Source organism: Rhizoctonia solani, chromosome 1 (genome assembly GCF_016906535.1).
Source record: "Rhizoctonia solani chromosome 1, complete sequence".
NCBI lineage: Eukaryota > Fungi > Basidiomycota > Agaricomycetes > Cantharellales > Ceratobasidiaceae > Rhizoctonia > Rhizoctonia solani.
Genome location: NC_057370.1, coordinates 35,610 through 52,230, shown reverse-complemented (window position 1 = coordinate 52,230; position 16,621 = coordinate 35,610). Strand labels below are relative to the sequence as shown.

Genomic DNA, 16,621 nt, shown 5'->3' with positions numbered 1-16,621 from the left:
TTGCTGCTGGTCTCACCTTTGAAAACTCTGAAATGCACCAGCAGGATCTTCCTCACTCAAGCCTGGCAACTAAGTACTCTTTCCCTACTAGTTACATGTGGTTGGCCCATGCTCAACCAACAGGCTGTCCTTGCAACCACCCAGATATCCTTGGTTGCCAACCTGACTTCCATCCACCAACCAACAACTGGCAACTGGCAACACACCTTTGCTATGCAATATTGATTTTGTTGTTTATTTATTTATCAAGAATTTGTACATGGTCATATTATGATCTTGTAATAAAATACACTGATACTTAATTCTAATGTACATGGATTATATAGACAAATACACAGGATAAACAAGCTTATTTATTGAATGCATTTATAACTACAAACAGATACAAAACAAATTAATTGTTACCAAACACCTGATTTTGGGTCCAGCACAAGAGGGATATTAATTGTTATGGATATGACATTTCTTCTTTAATCTGTACTTATTTTATTAATTACACTAGTAATCTCACAGTAAATAAATGAGATAAAGATGCGAACTAAGGTTTTCAAGGTCCCTCTATCCAATAGTGACCTTTACAAAACCTACAAAGCTCAGGAATACCCTTAATATGCAATGCCTTTTGCATATATGCTGTTTTCTCACTCATTTAAATATATATAAATTCAGCTGAGTAGATAAACAGTAACAAGTAATATTTCTCTTGTTTGTAGTATTTATTATTCAAGATTCTATCTTGTGGCTACACACAGAAATATTCAGGGTCCCCCCTGTCGCATAGGCAAGTGCTCCGGCGCTTAATCAGCCCTTAAGCGCCGACGCACTAAATGCGCCTTTTCTCCATCACCCGGGCATCCCACACTGCCAAATCGCTTGCGCTTAGGTGCGCATGTTTGTGCGCTCCAGAACGCTGGGTCAAACTCCCAAAACGGACAACATTTGGCTGAGTTATGCCCCATTTACTGTAAGTACCCAATGCAGAGGTATCCTACCTTTGGGATTGTTTACTCCAAGGATGAAACACTTAGCCTTGGGACATCTAAGGACCCACACAGGTAAATAATGCCTTGGGGCAAACATTGCCTTGGGGCAAATATTAGGATCTGTTGTTTGTTTACTATGTACCAAAGTACTGGCTCCCTGTACCTCCTGTACCCCCTCTTGGTATCAATCATGTATATACTTGTTTGTGCACCTTCTCAGGGTATAAAAGGACCCTGTGAAGACGCTTCTAATGCATCCATTTATCCACTCTTATATATTGACATATACACACAAGCCTTTAACAGCTTATCTGCGCATTTACTTTAGTGATTGACTCACTGTAAATAGCATAGGAGGTTATTCGGCGCACTAAGACCATAGGCCAGTCCCAACAGACACAGGGTAACCTATTAGTGTACTTACTGCGACCCTGTGCCCCTTGACTGTCACAGTTGTTGAGTTCAACATTGAGTATAGTGCGACGGTACTGTAAGGATTGTTGTGATTGAGTGATAGTGTTTCAATCCACCATACCCCTCATATTGTAGATAGCTTTATCTACAATATCTCATAAATCCTAGATATATTTTAGGTAAACCCCATAAGTCTTAAGTCTTACTTAAGCATATATAAGTCCTATACTTATTAGGCAAATACTATAAATCCTGTACATTAGTCAAGTAACCCTCTTACTTAAGGTACTATCCTAGAGACCTTAAGTATACATACCCTTAGTCACTTAGGCTTAAGTAACATTAGTCTAAGGTACTATACATAACCAACCACCTGCACTTCATAGTTGCTAGACTATTTGTTAGGAGTTGTTATTCCTGATAACCTAGCCTATATTGTGCATATATTCTGTGCATATATTCTGATTCTTAATACTAGTTATTAGTTATTCTCATATACATTTTGTATATAGTAATTCTTTCTTACTCCTGTACTTACACAACTCTTAACATTGGTGACCACCGCAGGGCTTAGTGTTGGTTATCTTTAATTCTTACCTGTAATCTTTTGTACAAGCTTTCATACTTTGTATATACATTCTAATTGTGATACTCTACTAACATTCTTTTATGTCTAGAAGATCAAGTAGACCTGCATCCTCTAATAGGACCCCTTGGGACACAAGACTTTCAAGAGAAGGTATGCCTAGACATAGTACCCCTAGAAGCTCTGTGCTTCCTAGAGACAGCATACCTACAGATAGTCCCAACAACCCTTTTGGACCTACTAGGTACTCTATTGAGCAATCCTCTCCTGAGGAGCTAGTGATTCCCCAACCTAGCCAACCCTATGAATCACCCATCAAGCCACATGCTTCCATGCCAGCCCTGGAAGACCCTCAAGCAGGACCCAGTAGCTCAAGAAGGATATCACCTCACTCTCATAAGTCATCATCCAGACACTCTCCAAGATTGTCTCCTTTGGAATATGAAGCTATTCAGGAAGCAAACAAGCTAGTTAAGCCAAGTTCTTCTATAAGGAAGCCTTCACCTTTTGGTCATAAGACTAGCCCAGCCACCTTCCAGAGGATGATACCTGTATTTGGACTTCCTGATATAGAGATGTTGGAACCTTCCTCTAGTAAACCTCAGCCCTCTGAGCCTATGAACTCTCATGAGCTTAAGAGATCTAAAGGAAAGACTTCTGAAGCCCACATATCTAAGCATAGGGAAACTCAAGCTGCCTTACTGGATCCTAATGATAGGTCTTTTACTAATGACCCAGCAATCCAGAAGTACCTACCCTATTCTCCTTCCACTACCTTATACCCTTTAAATGAAGAATCTCCAGGAGAATTCAACTATCAGCCTGACTGTACTCAGATGACCTCTTGGTGCAGGAAGAACCCTCAAGCTAATAGTTTCAGGAAAGTTTACAGGCAGCTAGGAAGAGTATTCTATCATGTGGAGATCCCTCCAGCACATGAGAATCGCTTCCCCTCACCCTCTTGTGAGCAATGGGCTTCTCACTACTTCAAACTACTAGATACTGTAGTAACCTTTAGACCTACATGTCGCATCACTACCAAGTTGGTTCCTGCTCAAGAAATCAACCATTGGCCTGAGTATGGTAAGTTACACATAGACCTGAATAAACTAATCAAGAGAACTGTTCAGAGCGTCTATGACATGGAAGAGCTATTGCCTATTCCAGAATGGCCAGAACATGACTGTTTATTCACCTCTCATTCCTTTGAGGTAGCTGCAGTCACTTATAGGGATCAGATGGAGCGTTTCATTCAGAAGCTATATGAGATCCTTGGCAGACAACTTCAGACTGGACCACCTTCCCCAGTCATCTCTGCAGGACATCTCAGTGAGGTAGAACCTGGACAAGAACATCTTAGAGATAGAACTCTACAGCTTAAGCAAGATATGACTCTGTTAGTGCCCAAAAGTTCTAGAGCCTCTTCTGTCACTCCACAGGAGGCGGCTCAAGAAAACTTACTAAGGAGTCTTATCAAGCCCACAAGTCAAGTTACTATTGCTAGTCCTTTACTTCCAGAACCTCAAGTTTCTCCTCCAACGGTAACCCTGCACACCTCCAGTAGCACTCCTCCAGGACAACCTCCTAGTAGTCTTCATTCATCCAAAGCCTCTCTTACTGTTACTATGCAACCTAGGTATTTAGGACCTGATAATGGAACCTCACTTATTCCCACAGAACCTTTACCACCTCCTCCTAGCTCTATTGCTACTTCTTCCTCTAGATCTATACCCTTAGGAAGAATACCAGAGGAGTCACCCCATGTAACATTACAAATCCCACCTACTTTAGAAAGGACTGAGAGACTTAGGAGAGAAGCCACTAAATCTCTAGGACCTAGACCACCTACTCCTAGACCCACTGTAGTCCCTTCCACTAGTTCAGAAGAAACCTTACCATCATCACCAAGAGGTAATGCTAGTGTTCCTATTGCACAACCTTCAGCTATACCTCCTTTCAATATACAAGCCCTTGAAGACTACATCAACAATCTTTCAGATGGAAGTATAGATGGCTTAAGTTCTTCTGAATCATCAACTGGAAGAGACCAAGTAGCCCCAGAACTAATAGCCCCAGCTACTCCTGCTGATTCTATTACTTCTGTCTCAAGTGCTGCTACTCATACCATGCAAATCCCAGTAGCACAGTCTACTCCCAGGATTAGGAGCCAAGTAGAAGAGGATAATGTTAGGAATATACCTTATAATCCACCTTTAAGCAACGCTGCTAGAAGAGTTAGCCTTGCAGGCCCAAGTATTCCTCTTAGAGATCCACCTCCACATGCTAACTTTATCAATCGCAGATCTTCCTTGGGAGCAAACCGGCGATCCTCAGGAAGACCAGCTATACCAGCTGAATCCTTTACCAGAGTATCTACAATTCCAGAAGAGCGTTCCTCTAGACTAGCTGAAAGTGCCCACAGGAGACCTACCTCCTCTCCTGAATCAAGAAGAACTCCTCTAAGTATCCATACCAATTTACCTTACTTACAGGAGCAGCCAGCACCAGCTTCTAGAGAAGAAGCCAATATGAGTAGGAGAGGAAATTTCTTAGCCCCTCTACTAGCACCTGTCCCACAACTTCAAGTACCTCCAGCACCACCCATTGACAGGACTAGGTTACCTCCTCATATTGTAGGACGAATGGTCTCCTCTAGAAGGTTTAGTGAGCTGTTTAATGATCCACCCCCTAGGGATCAACTTAGAGATAGACTAGCTCCCTTAGCTGAAGGAGGAGGAGGAAATGACCCACCATATGATAGTGATGATGGAGATTTTGATAACTCTGGTAGAAGAAGGAACAACCCACCTAGAAGGAATGGAGGAGGACCTCCTAACGACCCAGAAGACCCAGGAAATGAACCATATGCTCAAGCAAATGCAGCTAGAGCTAGACCTTTCAATCCAGCTCCTGTACATTTTGATACTAAGCTGAAACCTGACATAATCCCAGAGTGGGATGGAGATACCAAGAAGCTGTCGCGCTGGATGACATCCATCAACAACCTAGCTGAGTATAGTAGCTACACTAGAATTCAGCTTGGACAGCAGATTCCTCTCAGGTTCACAGGTAGAGCTCTTAGATGGTTCAATGCATTAGATAAGGACTATAGGCGAATTATAACTGAAGATTGGCCAGCACTTAGGCAAGCTATCACTATCCACTTCATGAATAGGACCTTCCTGAACAGAAGCAAGAATGAAGCCATGCGCATCAGGTTCAGGGATAAAGATCATTCAGAAGAGACTCCAGAAGACTATGTCATCAGGAAGATGGAGGCTCTTACTATTGTCAGTGACTGGACTGACTCTGAATTAATCTTTGAAATCATGAATGGTGCTCCTAAGTCCTGGACCACGCATATAGACACCTCAAGAATAGTCACTTGGGAGGACTTCCTTGACAAGATTGCATGGCATGAGGAGGACCTTTTGGGAAAAGATTCTTCTCATAACTCTGACATACAGCGTCAGCTACATCAGATGCAATCTACTCTCAAGAGACTAGAAGGAAACAGGCATTCTAGGCCAAGTGCGCGCTCACACTTAGCAGGATCTAAACCAGTAGGATGGCATCAAAATAATCCTCCACCAAAATACCCTAAGGATGACTCTACAGTATCTAAAGGTAAAACTCCTAAAGACAAGAAAGCTAGACCTTGTAGACACTGTGGAAGTATGATGCACTGGGATAGAGACTGTAAGCATGCCAAGAAAAACTCCAGATTTGTGCGATCACATATGGCACAAGCTGATGATGATGAATGGGAAGCCCAGGAAGCTTATGAAGATCTCTGTGATGAAGCCTACCTTGATGAAACAGAATATGACACTGAAGGAGAAGAGTCTGTTTCTGAGGAAGAGCAGGATTTTCATAAGCCCCTTCAGTCATTAGCTGTCTCTACCTCCAGCGCTAAGCCCAGCTCTGGATCCCAGGAGGAACAGCATGGTCTGGAGGGGACCACTGTCAGCCAGGGTACTAACTCTGCTGACCAGGGCAGTAAGGAATCTGATTCATCTGTATTTTCTGGATATGTACAACCCAAGCTCCCCACTAGGAAGAGCCTTAATAAGAAACTGAAAATGGCTAGTAGTCATACAGCTATTGCCAAGAATGGAGAAGAAATCACTCTCAAGCAATTAATGTCAAGACCACCAGGAACTGCTTTCTTTGGATCCAAAGCCACCATCATCAAAGGATGGCTTCAGACAAGTAATGGACCTAAGAAGCGCATCACCTTTGACTCAGGATCAGAGATCACTCTCATTAATGAGTCAATACTTAAAACTCTAGATCCATCACCTAGAGTGCGCATTGGACAAAAACTCAAGTTAATTCAAGTTACTGGGAATAGTAGCTTATCACAGTATATTTCCCTTCCTATCATCTTTGATACTGAACAAGGACTAGTTAAAATGATTGTAGAAGCCTATATAGTTCCTAACATGAACACACCTTTTATCTTAGGAACAGACTTTGCATCTCAGTATCAACTGTCATTAGTTAGGAATGGAGATGGAACAAGGATAGTTTTTGGGGATACAGGACGTTCTATTCCTGTGGAAGAATCAGATTCCAGCCCAAGAATTGACCAACAAGGTAATACCTTTATGGTTGAAGTTGTGCAAGGATTCATCAAGAATTCTGAGAAAATCAAGATCTCTAAGAAAGCCTACAAGAAGCGACTCCAACATAGGAAATTACCTCCCAATACTGTCAAAGTAAAAGTATATGAGACAGTTACTATCCCAGTGCATACCATCAAGCTCATCAAAGTCAAGACAACATGGAAGGAAGGTCAAGCCTCTGGTTTTATGGACAGATCCTTCAATTCCCATCGACAAGAAGAACATCTGTTTGCAATAACAGACTGCCTGATAGATAGGAACAATCCTAAGATTCAGGTTTCTAACCTATCAGAACATCCTTTAAGATTGCAAGGAGGAGAAATTCTTGGATATATGCATGATCCCAATGAATACCTTGCAAAGGAAAAGGACATTACTAAGGAAGAAAAAGACAGCATTATCAAGTATGCTACCTTAGTACAAGCCATGGTGCAGAGGAAAGCTGAAGAAAAGCCTACTGTGCAAGAAGAGGAATTAATGAAGTCGCCTGAAGGAGGACCTAAGACTGCTGAAGTACCTGACCCAGAACCTGTCCCTTCAGATAGATTTCTTCAAGAAGTTAATTTCTCAGAACATCTCACCCCTAATCAAAGGGCTAAACTAGAAAAAGTTTTGCGCAAGCATGAGTTAGCCTTTGGATTAGATGGTAGACTTGGTACTCATAACACTCAACTGGAAATTAGACTAAGGCCAGGAACTAAAGAAATATCTCTAACCCCTTACCATGCTTCTCCAGCTAAAAGAGAAGTCATTGACAAGCAGATTGAGGAATGGCTTAAACTTGGAGTCATTGAGCCATCCAAAAGTGCTTGGGGATTTCCTGTCATAGTAGTCTATCGCAACAGTAAACCCAGACTATGTGTGGATTACAGACGTCTCAATGAAGTAGCTGTACCAGATGAGTATCCCTTACCAAAGCAAACTGACATTTTGCATGCCTTGGAAGGATCTCAATGGCTTACTACCTTAGATGCGCTAGCTGGTTTCACTCAGCTAACCATTAAGGAGGAAGACAGAGAGAAACTTGCTTTCAGATGTCACAATGGCCATTGGCAACCTACCAAACTACTCTTTGGATATAGGAATGGACCAGCCGAGTTCCAGCGTGTCATGAATAGGATACTTTCAAGATTTCTATGGCAATTTGCCCTGGTATATATTGATGACATAGTGATCTATAGTGTTGAGTTTGAAGACCATTGCAATCACTTAGATCAAGTCTTAGGAGCTATTGAAGAAGCTGAAATCACCCTATCTCCAAAGAAATGTCACATTGGATACCAATCACTACTATTGTTAGGACAGAAGGTATCAAGATTAGGTCTATCAACCCATAAGGAAAAAGTTGATGCTATCTTAGAGTTGGAACCCCCTAAAAATGTTCCTACTTTACAGACTTTCCTAGGGATGATGACTTATTTCTCTAGCTATATTCCCTTCTACTCATGGATTGTAGCGCCTTTGTTCAAGCTTCTCAAGAAAGGAACAGCTTGGTCTTGGGAGGAAAAGGAACAACAAGCGTTTGAACTTGCTAAAGAGGCCCTTGCATCTGCTCCAGTAATGGCTTATCCTATTATTGGAAAACCATACAGATTATATACAGATGCATGCGACTATGGCCTTGGAGGAATATTACAGCAAGTCCAATCCATCAAGATAAAAGACCTAAAGGGGACAAAGGCATACAAGTACTTAAGGGGGGAATATGACAAAGGAAACCCAGTTCCCAGAATGACAATTCCTGCTTCCAAGCAGAGAGACGACGTGACTGGGGGGGATACATGGGATAAGCAAGACTTTGAAGAAACAACTGTACAAGTGGAGCGAGTCATTGCTTATTGGTCAAGGATTCTAAAAGAAGCAGAAAGAAACTACTCCCCAACAGAGCGCAAAGCATTAGCCCTCAAGGAAGCACTTGTGAAATTTCAGGTATACTTGGAAGGAGCTGAATTTGTTGCTATCACAGATCACACCGCTCTCACCTGGAGCAAGACTTACAATAATGTCAACAGAAGACTCATGACATGGGGCTTAGTATTCTCAGCCTACCCAGGAATGCAGATTGTGCACCGCGCAGGAAGAGTACATGACAATGCAGATCCTATCTCAAGACTTAGGAGGAGAACCCCATATCATATCAGCCCTCCAGCAGATCAATCGACTCCACTCAAGCTCAATATGGAGGAAGACCCATTAAGAAACCTCTACAAGGAGATAAATGAACGTTTTGAAGAGAAACTTCTTAGAGTTGCAAGCGCATTCACCCAGAGTTACAAAATTGGAAATAGCCAGAAGCCCATCAAGAAGTGGATACCCACACCGGCAGAAGCTATATCTTATCAAACAACTACCTCATACTCTGTGGAAATATCAATAAACTCAGAAGAAATCACAAGGTTCATAGAAGCATACAAGAAGGACTCCCATTTTAAGCAAGTGATGGAAGAGTTCAAGTCGCACCACAATCCACTCAATCCACCCTTCCATCAATACCAGATAGGAGATAATGGATTGATCTACTTTATAGATTCCCAGGAAAAGTATTGGCTATGTGTACCTAGGGATCTACAAGTAGATATTTTGAAGGAAAATCATGATAACCTCAATCAAGGAGCACATGCTGGTTATGCTAAGACATATCACCAAATTGCTTCTGTTTACTATTGGCCTAAGATGGCTAGAAGCATTCAGAAGTATGTACACACTTGTGATATCTGTCAGAAAGCAGGACATCGACGGCATGGACCCAGAGGATTCCTTCAACCTTTACCTATTCCACAGCAACCCTTTGAAGTAGTATCAATGGACTTCATCATGGATCTTCCACCAAGTAACAACTACAACGCTATCCTAGTTATTGTGGACAAACTAACTAAGTATGGACATTTCATCCCATGTACTACTCAGATAGATGAAGTACAAACAGCGCAACTGTTCCATGATCACATATGGTGTCACTATGGTTTACCTCGGCAAGTAATCACTGATAGAGATGCTAGATGGACAGGAGCCTTTTGGGGTCACTTAGTTAGTATGTTAGGAATTCGGCAAGCACTCACCACTGCACATCATCCTCAGAGTGATGGACAAACAGAGATACTTAATCAAACTACAGAAGTAGCAATTAGAGTATTCACTAACCCAGCTAAGGACAATTGGAGTAAGCTTCTACCAGGATTTGCGCACTCATACAACACAGGTGTGCATACATCCACACAACAGACACCAGCCTTTCTACTCCGCGGATTCCAGCCTCTAACATCAGCCGACTTACTGGCTCTCACTTCTGAGAACATTCCAAGACCAGCACAAGAAAGTCAAACAGCTGAAGAATTCAAGGAATCCATGGAATTAGCACGATCACTAGCTAAGGACGCTCTCAAAGTAGCTCAGAATTATCAACAGAAATACTATAATTCTGACAAGACACATGTTACCTTTGAGCCAGGAGATTTAGTCTTAATCAATCCCCATTCCTTAAACTTACTCAAACATCAGTCAGGGAAAGGGAATAAGCTAAATATGCGTTATGAAGGACCATTTGAAGTCATGGAAAGCATATCACCAGTAGCATATAGGATAAGATTACCTGCTAGCTATTGCATACACCCAATCATTAACATAGCACACTTGGAATCTTACAAGGCATCACCCCCAGAGTTTGGAAGCCGACCCACTCAGAATATACCTAGAGAAGACTTCCAACAGATGCCTGAATATGAGGTGGAAAGAATAGTAGAAGAAAGGACAATCAAGAAAGGCAACAAGAGGATTAGACAGTACAAAATCCGTTGGCTTGGGTACAGCTCAGAACATGATAGATGGAGGACAGAGAAAGAGTTAAGGAATGCTCCAGAAGTCATCAAGGAATGGAAGCAAACCTCTGGCTCCACTACCCATCCCAATCACAAGAAAAAGAAGGAGTTCTAAGCTCCACATGGCTTCTCCTATGTACCCACAGGTGTAACTAAACTGGTCATATCCTCCAAGATAGGAAATAACAACCTACTCAACGTCTGAATCTCTAAGTCAAACCTATCTTATGGAGGATGGATTTTGTATAAATGCTCTCACTAAAAACTCTCCCAATCACCATCCCAATCTTACTCAATTGTCCACAAACCATATCTACTATGTCCTTTTCCCAAGACTATTATTGCTACCCCATCTTCACCTCCTACAGGAATGACGTGCCTCTCACTCCTGAGCTAGGTATCATTGAAGCTAGTCATGTTCGCGATTTGTACTATGTCTATGCTAACCGTCACAATGATCACTACTCCCCCTACTCTGAGAACCACCCTGATCCCCTAGAACGTCGTATTCACGCCATGCCTGACATTGAGGTTTTCCTTATGGATGAGGACCATCCCCCTCAATGGTTTCTAGGTGTTGACCTCACTCACGCGTTGCACGGGGCTTACACCCATGCTCTTTGTGTCTTTGGCGAAGCTGTACAACCCGCTGGATGGAATCGTCGCGAACCCTGGGCCAATTACGACTACGCAACTGAACTTGTCAAGATCGGTTTTCCGTACATCCCGCGTCCCATTTGTTTCAGGGAGGACGTCTATCACTTCCCTGCTGATTCGTTCCACGAGCTACAGCAACAGGTACATCACAACAACTTCTACGCGATTTGCCTCAATGCTCTATCCATCATTATCACGGCTACTAAACAAATGGAGTATAGTAATATTGCACATGTTGGGTATATTCGCGGTTCCCCCGCCTGCGTTTCGGCGCATCGTTTTTGGTGCCGTCTGCATGGTCACCCGGTAGTTGAACACTCCGAAGACGATCTGTCCGACGCAGGTAAGACTTGTAGCATAACGCGACATAATTGTACTCAGCTCACCAGGTTATCAATCACAGGATTCCCTGTCAACGGATACGACGGCAACGACAAAGCACTGGGACCAATTACTCCGCCGCCTGAGAACGTTCCGCCGCCCCACTTGGTGGACTTCGCGGAAGTCCCCTTCGACTACGCCGCCTGGGGACTTCCCCCTCGAGAACCTTCCGAACAACCCGAAACAACTCACCTGGGTTACCAGAACGGCGACTCGTTTACGGCTCCGGAGTACGCCCCGTTACACGCCGCCAACAAAGCAGGCGAATTCCCTGCTCCGGAATACGCCCACAGCCACGAGCTCGACATCGCTGCCCTCACGCAGCAACTCTCGTTGGTTGCAGTCGCACATAGCGTCGAATCCGTATCCCCCGGGTTCGGTAACGACTTCGTCGAATCTGTTTGGGAATGGCCGGGAGAACCAAATCCCGTCGTCGACCTGGGACCACCTGAATGGCCCACCGTACCGCAGCAACATACGCCGCCGTTCTCATGGGAAGACCACTGGCACGAGGTTCACGCTCGCGACCTCAAGCTAGGCGACAACAAGGACGTCAACATCGGCGGAGGGCTCGAAATCGACTCTGAACACATCATTCGCCCCTTTCCCGTCGTCTCTAACTGAGCTAACAATATGTCTTGCTTGTATATACTACATCCCAACGTTCCCAGCGTCTCAATTCCTGTATTCTGCAACTACTAATACCTTACTCGCGAATTTGATCCTTTTGACTCGTCTAAATAATCGTCGCTAAGAATTCGACCCTTATTCGTGTGAACGTCCCACCACACTTAGTACCGATCGATAGCCACGACTCGATAGATATCGATAGCACTTTTAACTAAGTCAAAAGCTTCAGATTTGACCTCGCAATAATTACAACAAGTAAATACCCGACACCAGCTGAATACTCCAAGCATATGACTAAGCCTTAAGCGCCCATGGCTCCGACACCTTAAGACTTAGCCATAAAAATTAAGGAATTTATTTCCAATTGCAAGGAGTATAATCAATTAGCACCAAACCATTAATTAGGAAGCCATTTCTTGATAGGATAAGTCCAGATTGGGGGGGATATGTTATGGATATGACATTTCCTCATTAATCTGTACTTATTTTATGAATTATACTAGTAATCTTACAGTAAACAAATGAGATAAAGATGCGAACTAAGGTTTTCAAGGTCCCTCTATCCAATGGTGGCCTTTACAAAACCTATAAACCTCAGGAATACCCTCAATATGCAATGCTTTTTGCATATATGCTGTTTTCTCACTCATTTAAATACATATAAATTCAGCTGAGTAGATAAACAGTAACAAGTAATATTTCTCTTGTTTGTAGCATTTATTATTCAAGATTCTATCTTGTGGCTACACACAGAAATATTCAGGGTCCCCCCTGTCGCATAGGCAAGTGCTCCGGCGCTTAATCAGCCCTTAAGCGCCGACGCACTAAATGCGCCTTTTCTCCATCACCCGGGCATCCCACACTGCCAAATCGCTTGCGCTTAGGTGCGCATGTTTGTGCGCTCCAGAACGCTGGGTCAAACTCCCAAAACGGACAACATTTGGCTGAGTTATGCCCCATTTACTGTAAGTACCCAATGCAGAGGTATCCTACCTTTGGGATTGTTTACTCCAAGGATGAAACACTTAGCCTTGGGACATCTAAGGACCCACACAGGTAAATAATGCCTTGGGGCAAACATTGCCTTGGGGCAAATATTAGGATCTGTTGTTTGTTTACTATGTACCAAAGTACTGGCTCCCTGTACCTCCTGTACCCCCTCTTGGTATCAATCATGTATATACTTGTTTGTGCACCTTCTCAGGGTATAAAAGGACCCTGTGAAGACGCTTCTAATGCATCCATTTATCCACTCTTATATATTGACATATACACACAAGCCTTTAACAGCTTATCTGCGCATTTACTTTAGTGATTGACTCACTGTAAATAGCATAGGAGGTTATTCGGCGCACTAAGACCATAGGCCAGTCCCAACAGACACAGGGTAACCTATTAGTGTACTTACTGCGACCCTGTGCCCCTTGACTGTCACAGTTGTTGAGTTCAACATTGAGTATAGTGCGACGGTACTGTAAGGATTGTTGTGATTGAGTGATAGTGTTTCAATCCACCATACCCCTCATATTGTAGATAGCTTTATCTACAATATCTCATAAATCCTAGATATATTTTAGGTAAACCCCATAAGTCTTAAGTCTTACTTAAGCATATATAAGTCCTATACTTATTAGGCAAATACTATAAATCCTGTACATTAGTCAAGTAACCCTCTTACTTAAGGTACTATCCTAGAGACCTTAAGTATACATACCCTTAGTCACTTAGGCTTAAGTAACATTAGTCTAAGGTACTATACATAACCAACCACCTGCACTTCATAGTTGCTAGACTATTTGTTAGGAGTTGTTATTCCTGATAACCTAGCCTATATTGTGCATATATTCTGTGCATATATTCTGATTCTTAATACTAGTTATTAGTTATTCTCATATACATTTTGTATATAGTAATTCTTTCTTACTCCTGTACTTACACGACTCTTAACAGCTTTGATACCTGAAATCAGTATATTTTGGCCTCTGTTTCACTCCACTTGCAATTTTACTCAAATACATGTGCTTATTTTCAGCATGTTAACCTTTCACATTGACGTTGTTATATCATCAAAGGACAGAGACTGATTTGAAGATCTACTAGGTACAAAGCCATCTGCAAAGCCTGAAGCGCTCAAAGTAGATGTGGATTGGTATGCAGAAGAAAACACCTGGGGAGATTGAAGGGTAATAGAACACCTTGGATACATAAATGAGGGGAAGTACTATAATGAAAGTGTAATTGAGACCATTGCGTCGGTCCTAATGCACTAATACCCGCGCTTATGCAACGTTGTGATTAGTGTCTTGTTCCATTTTATAACACTACATATACTGAGTTATTGTTGCGGACATTTAACTGTTCATTTACCTTTCATGTGCAAACACAACGCTTGAGGAGAAGTTTAAAACTTCTAACCCTTCAAGAGTCTTGCAGCGGGATATTCCTACGTATGCTATTGGTTTTCTTCTCCATTAGACACCATTTCTGGGGCAACCAAATTGGTGCTATCTCACCTTGGCCTGGAGCAAAGGTTGCCAACAAGTCAACCTTAACACGCAAAAGGGTTTGCCCCTGTGCTTTGTGCATCTATAGATGAATAACTGTATTAATTTTCTGCTTAGTCTCATTCAACTCTTTTTGTCAGCTTACAGTTAATGCCCAGGCCAATATCAATGGTATCTACCAAAACATTTATCAATACGTGACACATACTCTATGCTCTTGACTTACCTGCTTCCAACATGCTTGAGTCCTGCCCATTACGTCCTCTAATGTAAATAGGGTTGGTGTTGCAAGGAGGACTGCATCATCAAATTGAACGACCGGCCACGCCTGGCCCTTGGTTTCAGTAGTTGGAAAATAAAAATTTCCATCCTTGTCATTGTGTGGTTTTTTTGTGGCGCTCTTGACGTCAACAGGATGCACTTGGTACAATTCCATTCCCCGATGTGGTCCTGCTGTTCCTGGTTTATAGTTAGGGTCATCACTTGGAATTATATGAATAAATTGTTTTTGATTGTTGCGCCTCCGCTGGAGTCATGAAATCCAATATTCTTCCAATGCTTCCATTGACAATGTTGGTGTTGCGGAGGTTCTACAAAGGAGAGGAGTTCAAAATTGGCTTTTTGCTTTTGTCAATGTTCATGTCATTCTACTCACCTTGGTGCACATCACCTGCGCCCCAATCTGGCACATCTTCTTAGCTCATATCTAGCTCCACAAGAAGATTAATATTTGCCTTTAGTTCTACCCTTATCATTGCCATTTTGTCAAGCAATGACCTTCTGTTGTAGACACAATCCATACCAGGGAATTTATTCCCATTTTCTCGAATTTAAACAAAGACAAACGGACAACCTTTTCAATCACGTGACTTTGGCGCTTATACCATACGCTAAGCGCCGAGCCACGTCCCCTTCCGCACTTACTTCAGCACACGTAGCCACCTCCACCTGATGACATCACCATGACAGACATCAGTGACACATATGCATGAGTAAGGCCAACTGCAGAGCGGGGTTCTTATTTGATACAGTATTTGATATGGTACATTTGTAATTAGCTAGCTTATAGAATATATAAGGAGGCCAACCGACCATGGTAACACCCAGTGTTAAGAGTCGTGTAAGTACAGGAGTAAGAAAGAATTACTATATACAAAATGTATATGAGAATAACTAATAACTAGTATTAAGAATCAGAATATATGCACAGAATATATGCACAATATAGGCTAGGTTATCAGGAATAACAACTCCTAACAAATAGTCTAGCAACTATGAAGTGCAGGTGGTTGGTTATGTATAGTACCTTAGACTAATGTTACTTAAGCCTAAGTGACTAAGGGTATGTATACTTAAGGTCTCTAGGATAGTACCTTAAGTAAGAGGGTTACTTGACTAATGTACAGGATTTATAGTATTTGCCTAATAAGTATAGGACTTATATATGCTTAAGTAAGACTTAAGACTTATGGGGTTTACCTAAAATATATCTAGGATTTATGAGATATTGTAGATAAAGCTATCTACAATATGAGGGGTATGGTGGATTGAAACACTATCACTCAATCACAACAATCCTTACAGTACCGTCGCACTATACTCAATGTTGAACTCAACAACTGTGACAGTCAAGGGGCACAGGGTCGCAGTAAGTACACTAATAGGTTACCCTGTGTCTGTTGGGACTGGCCTATGGTCTTAGTGCGCCGAATAACCTCCTATGCTATTTACAGTGAGTCAATCACTAAAGTAAATGCGCAGATAAGCTGTTAAAGGCTTGTGTGTATATGTCAATATATAAGAGTGGATAAATGGATGCATTAGAAGCGTCTTCACAGGGTCCTTTTATACCCTGAGAAGGTGCACAAACAAGTATATACATGATTGATACCAAGAGGGGGTACAGGAGGTACAGGGAGCCAGTACTTGGTACATAGTAAACAAACAACAGATCCTAATATTTGCCCCAAGGCAATGTTTGCCCCAAGGCATTATTTACCTGTGTGGGTCCTTAGATGTCCCA

The 16,621-nt window shown here is 42.3% G+C and overlaps 2 protein-coding genes across 2 annotated transcripts; both read left to right on the top strand.

The window, feature by feature from the left end:
- Nucleotides 1-2,138: 2,138 nt before the first annotated feature.
- Nucleotides 2,139-10,541, top strand: RhiXN_03527 (Retrovirus-related Pol polyprotein from transposon; the record flags this gene model as incomplete). The annotated part of the gene is made up of 3 exons (XM_043323344.1): nt 2,139-2,946; nt 3,002-3,066; nt 3,114-10,541. The coding sequence occupies 3 exons, from the start codon at nt 2,139-2,141 to the stop codon at nt 10,539-10,541; spliced, it is 8,301 nt and encodes a 2,766-aa protein (XP_043175763.1).
- A 203-nt stretch (nt 10,542-10,744) lies between these two features.
- RhiXN_03526 (uncharacterized protein) lies at nt 10,745-12,088 on the top strand (the record flags this gene model as incomplete). Its single annotated transcript, XM_043323343.1, has 2 exons — nt 10,745-11,426; nt 11,487-12,088. The coding sequence occupies 2 exons, from the start codon at nt 10,745-10,747 to the stop codon at nt 12,086-12,088; spliced, it is 1,284 nt and encodes a 427-aa protein (XP_043175762.1).
- Nucleotides 12,089-16,621: the final 4,533 nt, after the last annotated feature.